At 40.2% G+C, this 14013-nt stretch overlaps 2 protein-coding genes across 5 annotated transcripts in view; both read right to left on the bottom strand.

Annotated features, from left to right (window-relative positions):
* VEGFD (vascular endothelial growth factor D) overlaps positions 1-8932 on the bottom strand; it is a 43293-nt gene extending 34361 nt beyond the window's left edge. The window contains exon 1 of one of the 2 annotated variants that reach the window (XM_074993389.1): positions 8366-8932. In XM_074993389.1, coding sequence (XP_074849490.1) covers positions 8366-8455 — 90 coding nt within the window. In that variant the 5' untranslated portion in view covers positions 8456-8932. The remainder of the gene's footprint in view (positions 1-8365) is intronic. The other variant, XM_074993380.1, reaches the window with a different exon arrangement.
* Positions 8933-9128: 196 nt separating this feature from the next.
* PIR (pirin) overlaps positions 9129-14013 on the bottom strand; it is an 87150-nt gene continuing 82265 nt past the window's right edge. For 2 of the 3 annotated variants that reach the window (XM_074993399.1, XM_074993406.1), the window contains exons 9-10: positions 11593-11659; positions 9129-9720 (exon numbers count right to left, since the gene is read on the bottom strand). In XM_074993399.1, the coding sequence (XP_074849500.1) occupies positions 9608-9720; positions 11593-11659 (180 nt within the window). In that variant the 3' untranslated portion in view covers positions 9129-9607. Of the gene's footprint in view, positions 9721-11592; positions 11660-14013 lie in introns of those variants that run through there. The other variant, XR_012645433.1, reaches the window with a different exon arrangement.

Consider the following 14013-nt stretch of genomic DNA (forward strand, 5'->3'; position numbering starts at 1 on the left):
TGGGGAGGAGACAGGGCAGGATCCATAGTAGTGCCAAAGGATCAGGCACAGAATAAGAGGAGAAGGGGGCACCATGTGAAAGATATTGTAATTGTGTGCGCTTTCAGGGTGTGCCAGCAAGTTCCCAGAGGTATCGTGCCATGCAGCAGAACACCTCTTACTGCTTGCCAGGTTATTCCAGCACTACTTCACTCCATTCCGTCTTGAAGGCAAGAGCCAATTTTAAGGGACTGAAAATGACCTTTATTTCAAAGCCCCTTTTGATATTGCAATGGTTATATTTTGGCCTTAAAATAAGCATAGACCTCAGTCACTTCACTTGACAATATAAAACTTCAATGCAAGATTTTTAATTATAATGATTTTAAAAAGCCATCAACAAAACTAAATCTAGATCGGGACAGTGCATAACAATACAGTACAGTGGTGTGAGTGGATGGTGACTGGTCAGGATTGTGGGTATGAGTAAACATTGCTCCGGCCTTGTGCACACTGGGGATTGCAGCAAACCACTGGAGTGCCAGTACAAAACCGTCAGTGCAGACACACAAATCTGCTACAAGCCCCATTTGGCACCAGGGTAGTTTACCCCATCACCAAGCAGGCAACCCTTATTTCTGCTTTGCTTGTCTGTGTTAGGAGTTTGCACCAGTGCAACAACATTCATGACTCATTGTTGGGCGTACAGCTGAAGCAAGTCTCTCAAGTGGACTAGGCATCAGAAAGAGATTCAGAGGAAGACCATCAGTAAGTAAATGTTTGCTGTGTCCAAGTTACTTGCTTATTTTTCTTCCACTGTGATCACCAGTCACCAGAAAGGTGAGCATATGATTGTTTGAAGATGTCTTACAACCCCAGTCTACCACAGCCTCATCCCATCAGCTTTATAGAGTTCCAGTTGTGCGTTAAGATTGATGTCTATGTTTAATTAGCTGCTGTCTTCATTTCATTCTCCAGCCTGCTTCTGATTGCCCGGAACAGCTTGCCATATTAAGAGAGGTCTGCTGTATCTCCAGATGTCACATTTCCTACTGACATGGTGCAGCAGAGAGGATTTTTCCTGCTGATTCTGGTGAAAAAAGAGTTGTGGTAGCTCAGGTAACATAGCATTATTAGTTTTCTCTAACCAATTAATCAGAAAATAGGCAAGGAATAATGCAGTGTCAGATGGCAATAAAGCAAAATTCTGCTTTAATCTTTGTTGCTTTTAAAGTTGATGAGAGATAGAAGCCAGGAACAAACTGGCTTTCTGCATGATTTACTGGAGGGAAATTGGATTCCTAAGGGGAAGCAAAGGAACATTTAGCAAGCTTTCTAAGATGTTACCCACTGTGACTCTCAACTTTAACTTTAGTCACAATATCTGCAATGGTAAAGAAAAGGTGAGAAATATTGTTGAAAGCCATTGTTCCATAGTGGTAGTTTCAAACAGTTTGGTAATGGTTAAAGAAAGCAGGGTATAAGGAACACTGAAGAAACATCTAGTTAAAAGACAGAAATATTTTCCAGCAGATTTGAAATTCCATTTTATCAGTCCCGGTGTGTTTGGCTCTGCTTCTAGGTGTTGCAGCCTCCACACAGGGAATGCCAGATGTGATAGAAAATTCACTGACTGGTCTCTTTATGAAGGGTAGGCAGAACACAGCCACCGATCAAAGCTGATACTCGAGAATGAGCTAGGATGCTATGTTTCAGATTTCCAAAATCTTCTCAGTTGGACTTGGGTTTTTCAGGGAGTCACATCTTTAAGCAGGTTAGCCTCTGAATTTAATGTCACACACTTACGCTGCAGCTTCCAATGTTGGTAATGTGCATATCAGGGTTATAGATGGTACTGCACTAATGTATAGCGTTGGTTTATGTCTGTTCAAAAGACAATGGTAGTGTGGTCATTAAGGAACTGAGCATGACTGGCTTTTGGAAAGGAAGGTAGAAGCTCCTTTGGCACACCACATGAAAACCCTTTCCATTCACACCCCGTGCTTGCAGAGGCATAAGGCATGCTCCAGTCTGGTGCCCCTGGGAATAGAAGTCAATTTGAAGGCAGGTACAGGCCCAATTTCTCCACGTTGTGCAGCAGACCAAATTGGGATGACTGGTGATGGCCATACCTCAGGAATGGATATACCAAATATACTCTGGAGGCGGTTTCTGTTGAGCTTTCTGTGGGAATCCCAGTCTGATGGGCTTCCAGACAGCTGTTGAACTGCAAATGACCTCTAGAGGTTTAACTGTAGAAGGTGGGATTCATAGAAAAGGGACAACTTTAATTGCACAAGTGTGCATAAATAAGAAGCGCTGGGGAATCTTTTACCTTAATTTAATATAGTGGAGACGCTTATCTTCTAGAACTGGAGGGGACCTCACAAGGTCATCTAGTCCAGTCTCCTGCCCTCTTCGTAAGACCAAGCACCCTCCCTGACATCTATTTGCCCCAGTCTCTACATGGCCTCCTCAAGGATTGAACTTTCAACCCCAGGTTTAGCAGGCCAATGCTCAAACCACTGAGCTATAAGCAAAGCAGAAGTATTCCTATCCCAAGGTCTTCTTCAGGTCTATCAGCCCAGGGCTCCTCTCAAATAACGACAGGAGGTTTGAGACAGGGAGCCAGCCTCAGCAGAAAAGGTGAGCCATGAATCTCACAACTTAGGCTTCAACTTTCCCTTTCAAACAGGGCGATGGGGTGCGCAGGAAAAGTTGGAGCCCAAGTTTGTCAAAGACAAGGAACTTGCAGCTCCATTACAAAGTCAGCTATGGTGTTGGAGAACAGAAGTAGCTGACAGATAAGAGCAGTTCATTTGGCTTTTCTTGGTGGAGATGCATTGGGTTCTGATGAATAAAAGGAATGTATCTTTTTGTAACATTTTAAAATTCTGGAAAAAGTGGCCTATGCCTAGAATACTTAGAAATAATTCCTGGGAGAGAGACAGGAAAAGATGGTTGTGGTTGTTCAGCCAGTGGATTCCTAAAAATAAGAGACTGTCAGGATAAAATTTTAACACAAGAAAAGTTTTTAATGTTTCGTCAGCAAAAATTCATACATAACAATAAAAAAGTGACATTGAAAAATGCGATTGTTGCCTGAAGTCAGCGTGCCAAATTTTGCAGCTTGAATCCAATCATTAAAGAGCGAAAGAGAATTGCCAAATTTGTGCCACTTTCTACACAACCTCATCTGTAGAGTTACAACTGACACCTTCCAATATTTGAGAAGGGGCTGGCAGCAATACCTATTATTAAGAATGTTGCATGCATCAGAACTTTATCAACCTTTAACTCTTCAGGGTGAACTTGTTCCTGATAAGTATCAGAGAGGTAGCCATGTCAGTCTGTAGCTTCGAGAACAACAAGAAGTCTTGTGGCACCTTATAGATTAACAGATAGTTTGGAGCATAAGCTTTCGCGGGCAAAGACCCACTTCATCAGATGCATGCCTCAGGCTGAATTTTGTGTTTTGGAAAGTTTCAGCCAAAGAGCTTCAGCCATTTCTATGAATAAATTTACAGAAAAATACATCACTTTGCCTATGTTAAAAACTAGTGACCTTTAATTTGAGAAGCCCTAGCCCCCATGCTGTGGAGCAAATACTTGAATTTTGACCAGTAGGTGGCCTTTGTGTTAGGAATGTGCCTTTTGCCATTCCCATGAAAATCCACTCAAATTATCAGCCTTTGAAAAACAAAACACTCGTGCTAGCCAGTAGAGATGATTTACAGCTTTAGCAGCTAAAATTTCCAAAGGTTCTGTCAGCGTGCTCCCACCAAGGGTGAGGAGGACTTTTATTGTAATTGCAGTTTGCTGGGGGCTGGGCCAGGCATAGGCCCCAAAACTGAAAGCAGGCAGCCAGTCTCTTTGGTGAATGCAATGCTCCATCTTCTGGACTGAGGGTAGGTCTACAAAGCAAAGTTACTTTGAAATAACAGCCATTATTTCAAAATAACGATTCTTGCATGTACACCATGCAACCGCTATTTTGAAAGAATTTTGAAATAGTGGTTGGTTTACTTCAAAATTGGTAAACCCCATTGTACAAGGAAGAGGACCTATTTTGAAAGAGGTGCTCTGAAGACAGGGAATAGAACCTATTTCTAAATAAGCCAGAGTGTGTCCAATGGCTGTACGTCAAAATAGGCTCTATTGTGTGTAAACACTATTTCAAAATAGCTAAGTGCTATTTCCAAAAGCATTTTTGTATGTAGCAGCCTAATTTCAAAATAACACTGTGGTGTAGACATACCCTGAGGCACAGTAGATACTGAGCAGTTAACAGCCAGACCTGAGGTGAAGGGATTAGACTAGGATAAAGGGTCTGGGGCTGGAGGAGAGTGGAACTGAAAGCTAGCAGGGAGGAAGACGGTGTCTGGGACTGTAATCCAGGGATGGGAATGGGAGGGAGGGGGAAAACACTGCGCCTAAGGCAGGAGACAGGGATCAGAGACAGAGGTTGGTCGGGGGAGCAGAGAGGGAGCCTGGTACTCTCAAGATTGGGACTGGAAAGTCCTGGCCAGGGGAGATAGATCTAACAAGGAGCCAGGGTGTGAGAGGACAACTGGGCAAAAAGAACTGAACCAGGAGCCTGACCAGGTGGGAACACAGACAGATGGAGGAGCCCAGGGTGGGAAATAGACTTGGAGCCAGAGGGAATGGCAAAGATGGGCAGGGGGATCAGTGCACAATTGATGGGGAGAGAAACAGCTTAGATGGAGATGCTGGGAAGGGAGGAATGGAGACCGGTGGGGGCAAGGACACTGGGTTTGGAGAGAGGGAATGAGCAAGTTGGTGCTCACAGGAGGAAACCAGCACTGCCTGGGCAAGGATACCAAGGGTGGGAGGAGGAGCAAGAGGACTGAATAGGACTAGTTAGAGGAGGAGAATGGGTGTGGGAAGAGGAACCAGAACTGAAGAGACAAGACAGGGCAGCATGGTTCAAGCTTGGGACATGGACTTCGTAGGGTTGCCAGCCTAGTGTTTCAAAAATAAGGGACCATTTTCTTAGTATCCACACCCCTATCCCCTTCTAATCTTTGATGATAATACAAGATGAACTTCTCTAATCCGGAACTCTCTGATCCCGCAAACTCTGTAATCTGGCATGATTTTAGTTTGCCAGACGACCATTTACCCGGGGTGTGGCCAAGTTTCCCGCAGTCCCCTAAAGTTTATTTCCAGACACCAGTCCTGGATCTCAGTGTTCTGTGCTGTTATTTAGCTGAAATTTACCTCTAAATATCTTCTAAGAGCCCAGTAAGCAACGAAAGTATTGGTGACGTGCTGGACAATATTAACCTCCAGTCGTCTGGCAAATTCTCTCGCCCAGCACCAGTCAGGCCCCAAGGGGTCTGGATAAGAGAAGTACAAGTTCATCATAAACAGTACTCACGCACTCACCAGGGGTATTTCTATCTGCTTTTTGCAACACTCATCAACTCCCAGCCTTGTACACAGCTGAAAAACCAAAGGGATATCCATTTCAAAAAGTGACTGTTAGAAATGCTAGGTAGGGATAAAGGGCAGAAGGGTCTGTGCCCACTAGAAACATTATCCTATGGAGCCTGGAATGCACTCAAAGCTCCTGGGGTTCTGAAGTTCCCTCTGTTGCCAGAGAACATTGGTGAAACCTACTGGCAGGATGTGTGTCTCATCCTCCCCCTAATGCTGGGCTGTGTATAGGAGATGCCTGTTATTGCTATTAGAGACTCTACTAGCTGGTGAGGCAGAGGTCTGTGCAGTGGATCTAAAGGTTTCAACCCTGCTGAAAATTAGGTGGATGTCAGTGTGATGCCACATGATCTTATTTCTGGGGGTAAAGGGCTGGTACTGAGTTTTCTTGATCTGGGAAATTCCAAGAAATTTTTTTGTAAGTTAAAATATTATTTAGGTTGAAAAGACAAGCATACAAAAGTCAACCTTAATTCTGGGATTTTCTAGATTTTGCATGTTTGACTTTGCAACCCAACTAACATTCTTTAGTGTGTGTGTGTGTGTGTGTGTGTGTGTGTGCGCGTGTGCGTGTGTGCGACACACACAACTCTATTCTGCAGTTGTTACTCACATAAAACTTCTTTTGACTCAAAATAACTCCAGAAGATCAAGCTATGAATTACTACACATCTTCTGTGTTCTGCAACTAAAGTAAAGTAATGTCCACAGCATCCTTGGTTACATATTTAGTCCTCTTGAGTGACAGAACTGCTACTTGCATGCGGAAGAAATACTTAACAGCTGAACAGCTACAAATTGGTCACAATATGATCCCACATAGCTGTATTTTCTCTCCACATGGCCTCAAGTCCATTTTCTCTTTTCTGTACTACATAATAGAAGAGATGATATTACCCAAAAGGAGCAACAGGGGGAAGAGGCCAAAGTGCCAGCACAGAAATTATTCTAAAATGTCTTTGAATAGACAATATTAGAAGTGCTACAGATATGAATTTTGCAAAGTTCAGGCAGACTGGATTAATGAAATGGCATTTTCTCTACCCAATGGCTCCGAATCTATGGACTACAATAAACATCATTATAATAAAGACTTGGTAGGAAATGCATCTGTCGTACATGCCAAATTAATACCAAAATCTTTGTTTCAAGAAGCAAAATATCTAAAAACTTAAAGGTGCTTTAAATTCAGCCACAAATCTCCCTCTTCATAAAAGTGAGAAGAATATTTCCAGTATGAGAAACCAGAGAAGTTAACATTTGGTTTTAACAAATGTTAACCTCTACTTGAAACACAGATTTTTTTTTTTTTTAAGAAGAGTGACATGCTACATCTTCACATTAGTGCTGAGTGCAATTGTTCTTGTACTGCAGTAATACATCATGGCCAAACTGTGACTGACAGTACAGCCAAATATCAACTTTTACAGCTGTACATATGTTAAAAAGACAATATGACAGTCTGTGTATACATACTATATGCAGAAAAACTTAAGGATAAGCCATTGCATTTATACCTGGGAAAGCATATACTGTTGCAAAATTCAATGAAATTCTTTTTACTCACATAAATCTTGGACTAACAATATATGGAATTGGTATTCTGTGTTATATGTGCAAACATAGTCCTAATCATATCTTTTACTTCCATTGTGTACCCACTCACACATACGTTTAAAGTTTAATTAGAAACTGTTCTCTGATTTAAAGTTACTTACATGCAAGACACCAATGATTTGTCAATCAAGGTGCAAAGAACATGAACAGACTGATCATACTGGTCTTCGTTGTTTCAAAGTACAAACTGCTCATGCTGTAAAATAAAACTTTATTGCAGTAGGATTCAGAGGGGCTAGTCATTACCATTTTCAAATTAACATCATGCACTAAGGTTAATTGTTATTCTTGTAGTGGACCTCCGCATTTGTGTGTGCAATCTAAATGCTTGATACAGAGGTCAAAATTCAATGTGTTTTATGGACTACTGTGTGGTCATCGCGTAGCAAAGGGAGAAGTTCTCAAGAACACGAAAGTTAACTGCTGTAGTGGCATTCAGGGAAAACATCAAGAACTTGCTAATATCTCAGGAGCACACACTGGAGACCCACTGAAGAAATGTTTTGCCCCTTGAAAGCTCATCACCTAATAAATAATTTTGTTAGTTTTTAAGCTGCTACAGGACTGCTTTTTTATTTTGTGAAGATACAGACTAACACGGCTACCTCTCTGTGACACTAGATTAAGTGCGACTTGGAAATCCTGCAAAGTAGGTATCTCATTTGACACTTTGTTTCCTTTATAAATTACTGTCTGAGCATATTTACATTTCCTCAAACCAGAAAATCCTTCATTCAAGCGGCTACTTCATCTTAATTTTTGAACTACAAATCCCATTCAGATGAAAACTGAATCCCTAGTAATTTTCCAGTATTATTATTAGTCACTGCATAGGTGAAAAACCTGAGTAAAGCCTTCTAACAACAGTGAGAAGAGACATGGAATGGTGGAAAATGACTGCACAACAACTTTCTATATCTTGTAAGTAATTTTCTAGACATTAAACCAACACAAAATGATAGGAAGAGCCTATTTTTATAGAAAATCTGATTTTCTGACTTTTAAGTGTCTTTTTTAAAATTTTTAAAGCCATTATTAGAGTATTTTATGTAAGGTGGAAAATTTTCAAGTGGCAAAAGGGCAAAACTATCAACACACTCATTATAGATTAAACTATTTAGTACAGAATACTTCCTCCCTACTTGCTTCATATCTGTGTACATAAATAACATTTACTCCTACCATCAAATATATTAACAAACAAGTAAACAAAAAAAATTAGACACTACTGCCACTTCATGAAATGCCATTCACATATTCTCAGACAATTGTGATTATTTGCTCTATTAGCAAATTAAAGCCCACCTACCTTCATAGGTCCATAATCATAATCAGATCCCTGCAGCAGATGCAGAAAAGACACTATGAAAATATTCAAGGTTGCCCACGGTTTGTACATTCTGATGTTTAAGATCCACCGATTACTACGCAGTTGATATCATACAGATGGAAGGTTCTGTTTTGAAATGCATTTCTTGCAACAATTAAAAAAAATAAAAGCTTCCAGAATTTCAGTTGTAAATCCAAACAGAATATGCATGTGAGAGAGTAAATAACAGTTGTCTCATCCAACACAGTTATAATTCACCTAGATATTTGTCATTTCCTAGACTGTTCTTTAGGTACATTTTAAAGAAAATTTGAAGGGTTTGCTTTGTTTCAGCTGATATTCTTAGAAGTAACCAGGTACAGATTCACATTAACTTAATTAAAAGGCCTCCCTTCTAGACTCACAAAGGGACTCAATTTATTTGTTGTCTAAAAATTTGAAAACGTGCTGTATTCTGTGCTCTGCACTACAGCTGCCTTTTAAGATGGTAGTATAACGGCCAATGTTTTGAGCTACAGAGAGCTGTAATCCAACTCTGTATTAAAACTTTTTTCACAACCCTCGTGGAAGCTTGCAGAAGCATGTGTCTTAAATCTGATACAGACTTTGGCAGAAACAGAGTCAAACTTTGGCTCTAATCCCATTCTGTCCCTACCAATAGCATAGCAGTTTTTAAACTAACTGATGCAATCTAGACTGCCATTATTTTAAAAAGATTACCTGAAACATGAAACTTCAGCACACGTTCTTACATAGCACACATTACAATAGTTAGTTCTTTTATTTAAAAAAGGGGGAGGACCACAAACTCTTGTATCTTCTGGGCTATAAGATTTGCTTAATGGTGTTTCACAAAGGAAAGTAAACAGCTTAAATAAATAATTTTCTTTGAACAGCCCATATAAAGTAATACATTTACTACAAATAAGTCTTTTTATTGCAGCAAGAGAGAAATATGTTTTATACAGCACAACAGAAAAGGACTTAATGAGCTTTCCATATAAATACATGAACCTTACCCTCAGTAAACATAAATCACACATACACTCCTTAGTAATTAGGTATATTAAATACATACTGCCAGCCTGTTCTAATCATTTTTATTTATATGAATAGTTCCACTGAAGGCAACAGAACTACTCATATGTATAAGGATTGCAGGATCAGACCCCAATGATGTAACTATGAAGTAGCAAGCTACATTCTTAATATTGCAGATCATTAGTTTCCTATCTTTGACTTCCAGGTGGCAGCTCTCTCAAATCCATTTTTTGCCCGTCTGTAATCTTCAATGGCTTGCATAATCTCTTCCTGAGTATTCATCACAAATGGCCCTAGGACAGAAAATAATTTTAATCCAGAATTTTCAGCTGTGATCAGTTACTTAATGGAGAAATTATTTTCCAATACACATTGTTATATCGTTATGGCTGCATTCTTTTGCTACCTGTTTTCGCTAAACAACATTCTATTTCTCCCTACCCAAGCTCATCCCCGGTAATTGTGGCTTGACCCCTCTGCGTCGGTTAGATCAGTGATGACTTGGAGCTCACTTTCTCAGGCAGGGTTTGCAGGGTCTCCCCCTGTTTTTGTGTTTCTCCCATTCACCCTCTCCCCTCCCGTGTTTGCAAGGGGAATCATAGCATTTCTATAGATCCTTTGCTAAAGGGGAAAGTCACCTTGAATATATGGTGAAGGTTCCCACTAAATAATAATCAGTTAATTAACTAATCAGTTTAATTCATATGCTATTTAATTTAAAACATTTTAAACTCAAATGCATCATTTAAACATTTGCCTTCTCCGCTCTCCTTCCCACACTGCTGTCCACCCCAAGTATAGCACATAACCCCATTTGCTTTACTGTAAATTTCCATCTGGAGGCACTACTTTAGCGTGTTCTACAGTGGAGAGGCAGTGCATCTAGTAGATATAGCACAGGGCTGGGACTCAAGAAACCTGGGATCTCTTCCCAGCTTAGTGACCCAAGGTAAGTCACTTCACCTCCCTGTGTTTCACTTTCTCCAGCTGGAAAAAGAAGACAGAGATGTCCTTGGTTTTGAGATCTACTGATGGAAAGTACTGCATTAACAGGTAGGTATTAGCAGTAGTGCAGGAAATCTCAATGGCATCTCTGTACAATCTCTGGCTTGTTACACAGGAGGTCAGAGTGGATCACAATGCTGCCTTCTGGCCTTAGGTTCATAGATTCCATTAGATTTACAAAATGAAGTCAAATGCTGCAGTGACAGGCAATTATGCTTAGACTTCCTTTCAAGAACCTGACCCAAAGACTTTAACAGCTCCCCTTTAGGAATCTTAAGTCAAGAGATGGTCTCCTACTGATTTTAATAAAATTTGAATTGAACTTTAAAGTTCTTAATGAATGCAGGGACAAAGCAAAGAGAGTCAACAGATGTACTGAGAAACTTGTACTTAACAGGCTTTCTAGGAAACAGCTTGCACCCACACCATATCTCATAGAACTGGAAGGGACCTGGAGAGGTCATTGTGTCCAGCCCCCTGCACTCACAGCAGGAACTATCACCATCTCCGACAGATTTTTTTGTATTTTTTTTTAATTAATTTAACATGCCCCAGACCCCTGAAGGGCCCCTTGAGGGCTGAACTCACAACCATGGGATTACAAAGCCAATGTTCTAACCACTGAGATATCCCTCCCCACCAACACTTGCAATTTTTTCCCTGCCCACCACACCATGGCCAGACTCACATCTCTTTCATTTTCTAGTACACAATTTTCCCCCATCAGAGTTGTGTCTCAGCATTTCCCTCTCCACCCCACGCAAAACACCCACAGCAATACTGAATTTCTGAATGGACTTCATGGACTTTTTTTTCAGGGTTCATTTTATTTTTAAAATGTTTCAAACAAACATGGATGGAAAATGAGCTAAAAGTGAAAAGTATAGTATTTTAAAAACAAAGCAGATTATTTTTAGAATACAAAGAATATACCTTTAGTCCAACAGCACTATCTCATCATATATAAACAAACTGGCTAGGGAACACGGGAAGCACTGATTTGCATTTTCAATCACTGTAATTGTGATGAAAAAGAACATAAAAGGCTCCAAAAGCTGGTAGTTGGGGGAAAAGGCCCACATCCTTTATTAAATTCTTTCTGCTGGTCTACATGACAAAGCCATCAACCAACTAGCAGTTTGTTTACTAGAAATGCTTACCATGTTGTACCACAGGTTCCTTAATCGGCTCACCAGCAACTAAGACAAAATGGCTTATTTCAGGACCCTAAATTAATAAATAGGATGTATTAAAGAACAACATTAGTATATTATATTATGACTGACATTCTACAGACTGTTTGGTTAGCTGACCCTTTAGTCTGTGCAACTTATCTTGACTGGCTGTGAAGCAGAGCGGGCAAAAATTCATTAGTCAGACCCAGAGGGGGAAGGTCTGGCTGATGGGGGAGCTGGGAGACGCAGCTGGAAGAGAGTTACAGGAGGGAAGTGGCTCCTGTGACTGACCTTGGAAGGACAGGGTGGTAGGGCAGAAAGAGGCCTGGATAGGCCAACTCTTCTCCCCCACCCACAGGCAGATGGTCTGGACATAAACTAAGTATCTAGTCTGGGGAGAACCAGTTTAGAAAAGGTCTCTAGGGAAGAAAGCCTGAGGGCTCTTGGTCCAGGTCAGAGCTGGGCCTTCAGGAGGAGGTTAGCACTGTAGGAGCGAACATGGTGGAAAGGTGTCTCAAGAGCCACAAAGGACCTTTGGTTTTACGCTCTTTGGACTCAAAATTGTTGCTTGACAGGGCCTCTGTGAGGGGAGGCAGGTCTGCTGCAGGATGGCTGTTGGGACTAAGAGGAACAGAGGCAGGATCACTGCTGAAGCACGCCACAGCAGGCCCCATGGGAGCACATGGCGGCAGTGGTGCCACACAGACAAAACAAAGAATAGATAGAATTTGATACCAGAGGAAAACTTTCTGTATAACATCAACCCACATGTATACTTTAGTGTAAAAATTCAGATGTCAAAATAAATTCCTTTCAGTTATTTAACATCATCTTAAACCCAAGGACAGGTCCAGTCTAACTTTTCCACATGCCAGACAAACCAAAAAGAAATACTGGAAACAAAAATCATCTTAAACCAGAGAAATGTAGCAAGAGAGTCAGGCCATAATTCCGTGCAGCCTGCTTACAGTAGTCCCTCAAAGCTAATGGAACTACTCACATGAAAAAGGATTTGTGGGATCAGGCCCTGGAATATTGCGAATTAAACTGATAGTTTTAGGCTGCAACAATAAAATATGAGCCCAATAAAAGCAGTTAATTAACCCTGACCTCAAAATAACATGATTTCATCCTATTTTTTGCATTTGAAACTATGAGTTACAGCATTCTGCACCAATTCAAGTTTCTGTACTAAGCAAAGCTAACATAATTCTCAGCTAAAATCATTAAGCAAGTATTTGTAAATTGATCCTGTGAGGGGATCTACACATTCCCTGTAACTAATCCACACACAGAAGATCTTTTGTTCTACTTCCAATTACAAGGTAAAAGAAAAATTGGATCAATTATCTCAAGCATCTCAAATAAGGCTCTAATTTAGATTTAATAAGATATTATGACACTGCAATTAAATACTGATTTTAGGTTTATCAATGAACAGACATCATTAAAAAAACTTTTAAAAACTGCTGTTAGTATCATGACTATTGCAACTAGACAATTCGCTCTAGAATACTAATACAGTGTTTTGGAAATGTAAGGTTAAATGATGAGTTTGATCTCTGTGTATATATTAATAATGATCAAAACAATCAATAAAAAATAGGGTTATAGTCAATTTGGTTTCCAATAATATTTTCTTCTAGTTTTTAATCCAAATTTCTCTATTTTCTTTCTTTTCTATTAGGTTTATTGAGAAGCAATTCTCTTACAGATTCAGCCTATTTTTCTGGCTTATCTTAGTTCAATGTCTTTTAATGTCCCTTCAGTTATGTCAATTTTGAAGACCGTGCTTGAACTGGTGATCTGTCTCTTTTCTGTTTGGTTTTATAAGAAGCAATCCCATTCCAGGCACATCCTATTTTCCTGGCACAATCAAACACGTACGTTGCTTTGAATTATGATACAAGGAAGCTGTATATCAAATTTGGTGGCCCTACTCTTACCATTTAGGAGAAGTTCTTTATCAAACAGATAAACTCTCTAAAATATATAGTAAATGGGGTTGAAAGAAGTTAAGGTATTGTATAAAACGAAAAAAGGAGAAAAGTTTCTGATGGCATGAATTCCATATCCAATACCCACTGTTGCAAAAATCTAGTCACGTGTTGAAATGTGACACACAGCTCTGGTCCTCAGAGGGCACACATGGTGTCAGAATGTAACTACCTGCCCAGATAAGGGATGATGGAGGTGGTAACAAATATAGCCACTAATAGGCAACAGAAGAAGAACAATTCCAAGTCAATTTGACACTTCATAAACAGTCAATGTGCAATAAACAAGGAAAGGGTAACATGATCCCAGTGCCCTGATGCAGTGAGCAAATGTGTTGCTGCATTCTGAAGAAACTGCAAGCAAAAGAGATGAACAGCTGGATGCTTTGCAAGGAGGAAATTACAACAA

Source organism: Carettochelys insculpta, chromosome 1 (assembly GCF_033958435.1).
Source record: "Carettochelys insculpta isolate YL-2023 chromosome 1, ASM3395843v1, whole genome shotgun sequence".
Lineage (NCBI taxonomy): Eukaryota > Metazoa > Chordata > Testudines > Carettochelyidae > Carettochelys > Carettochelys insculpta.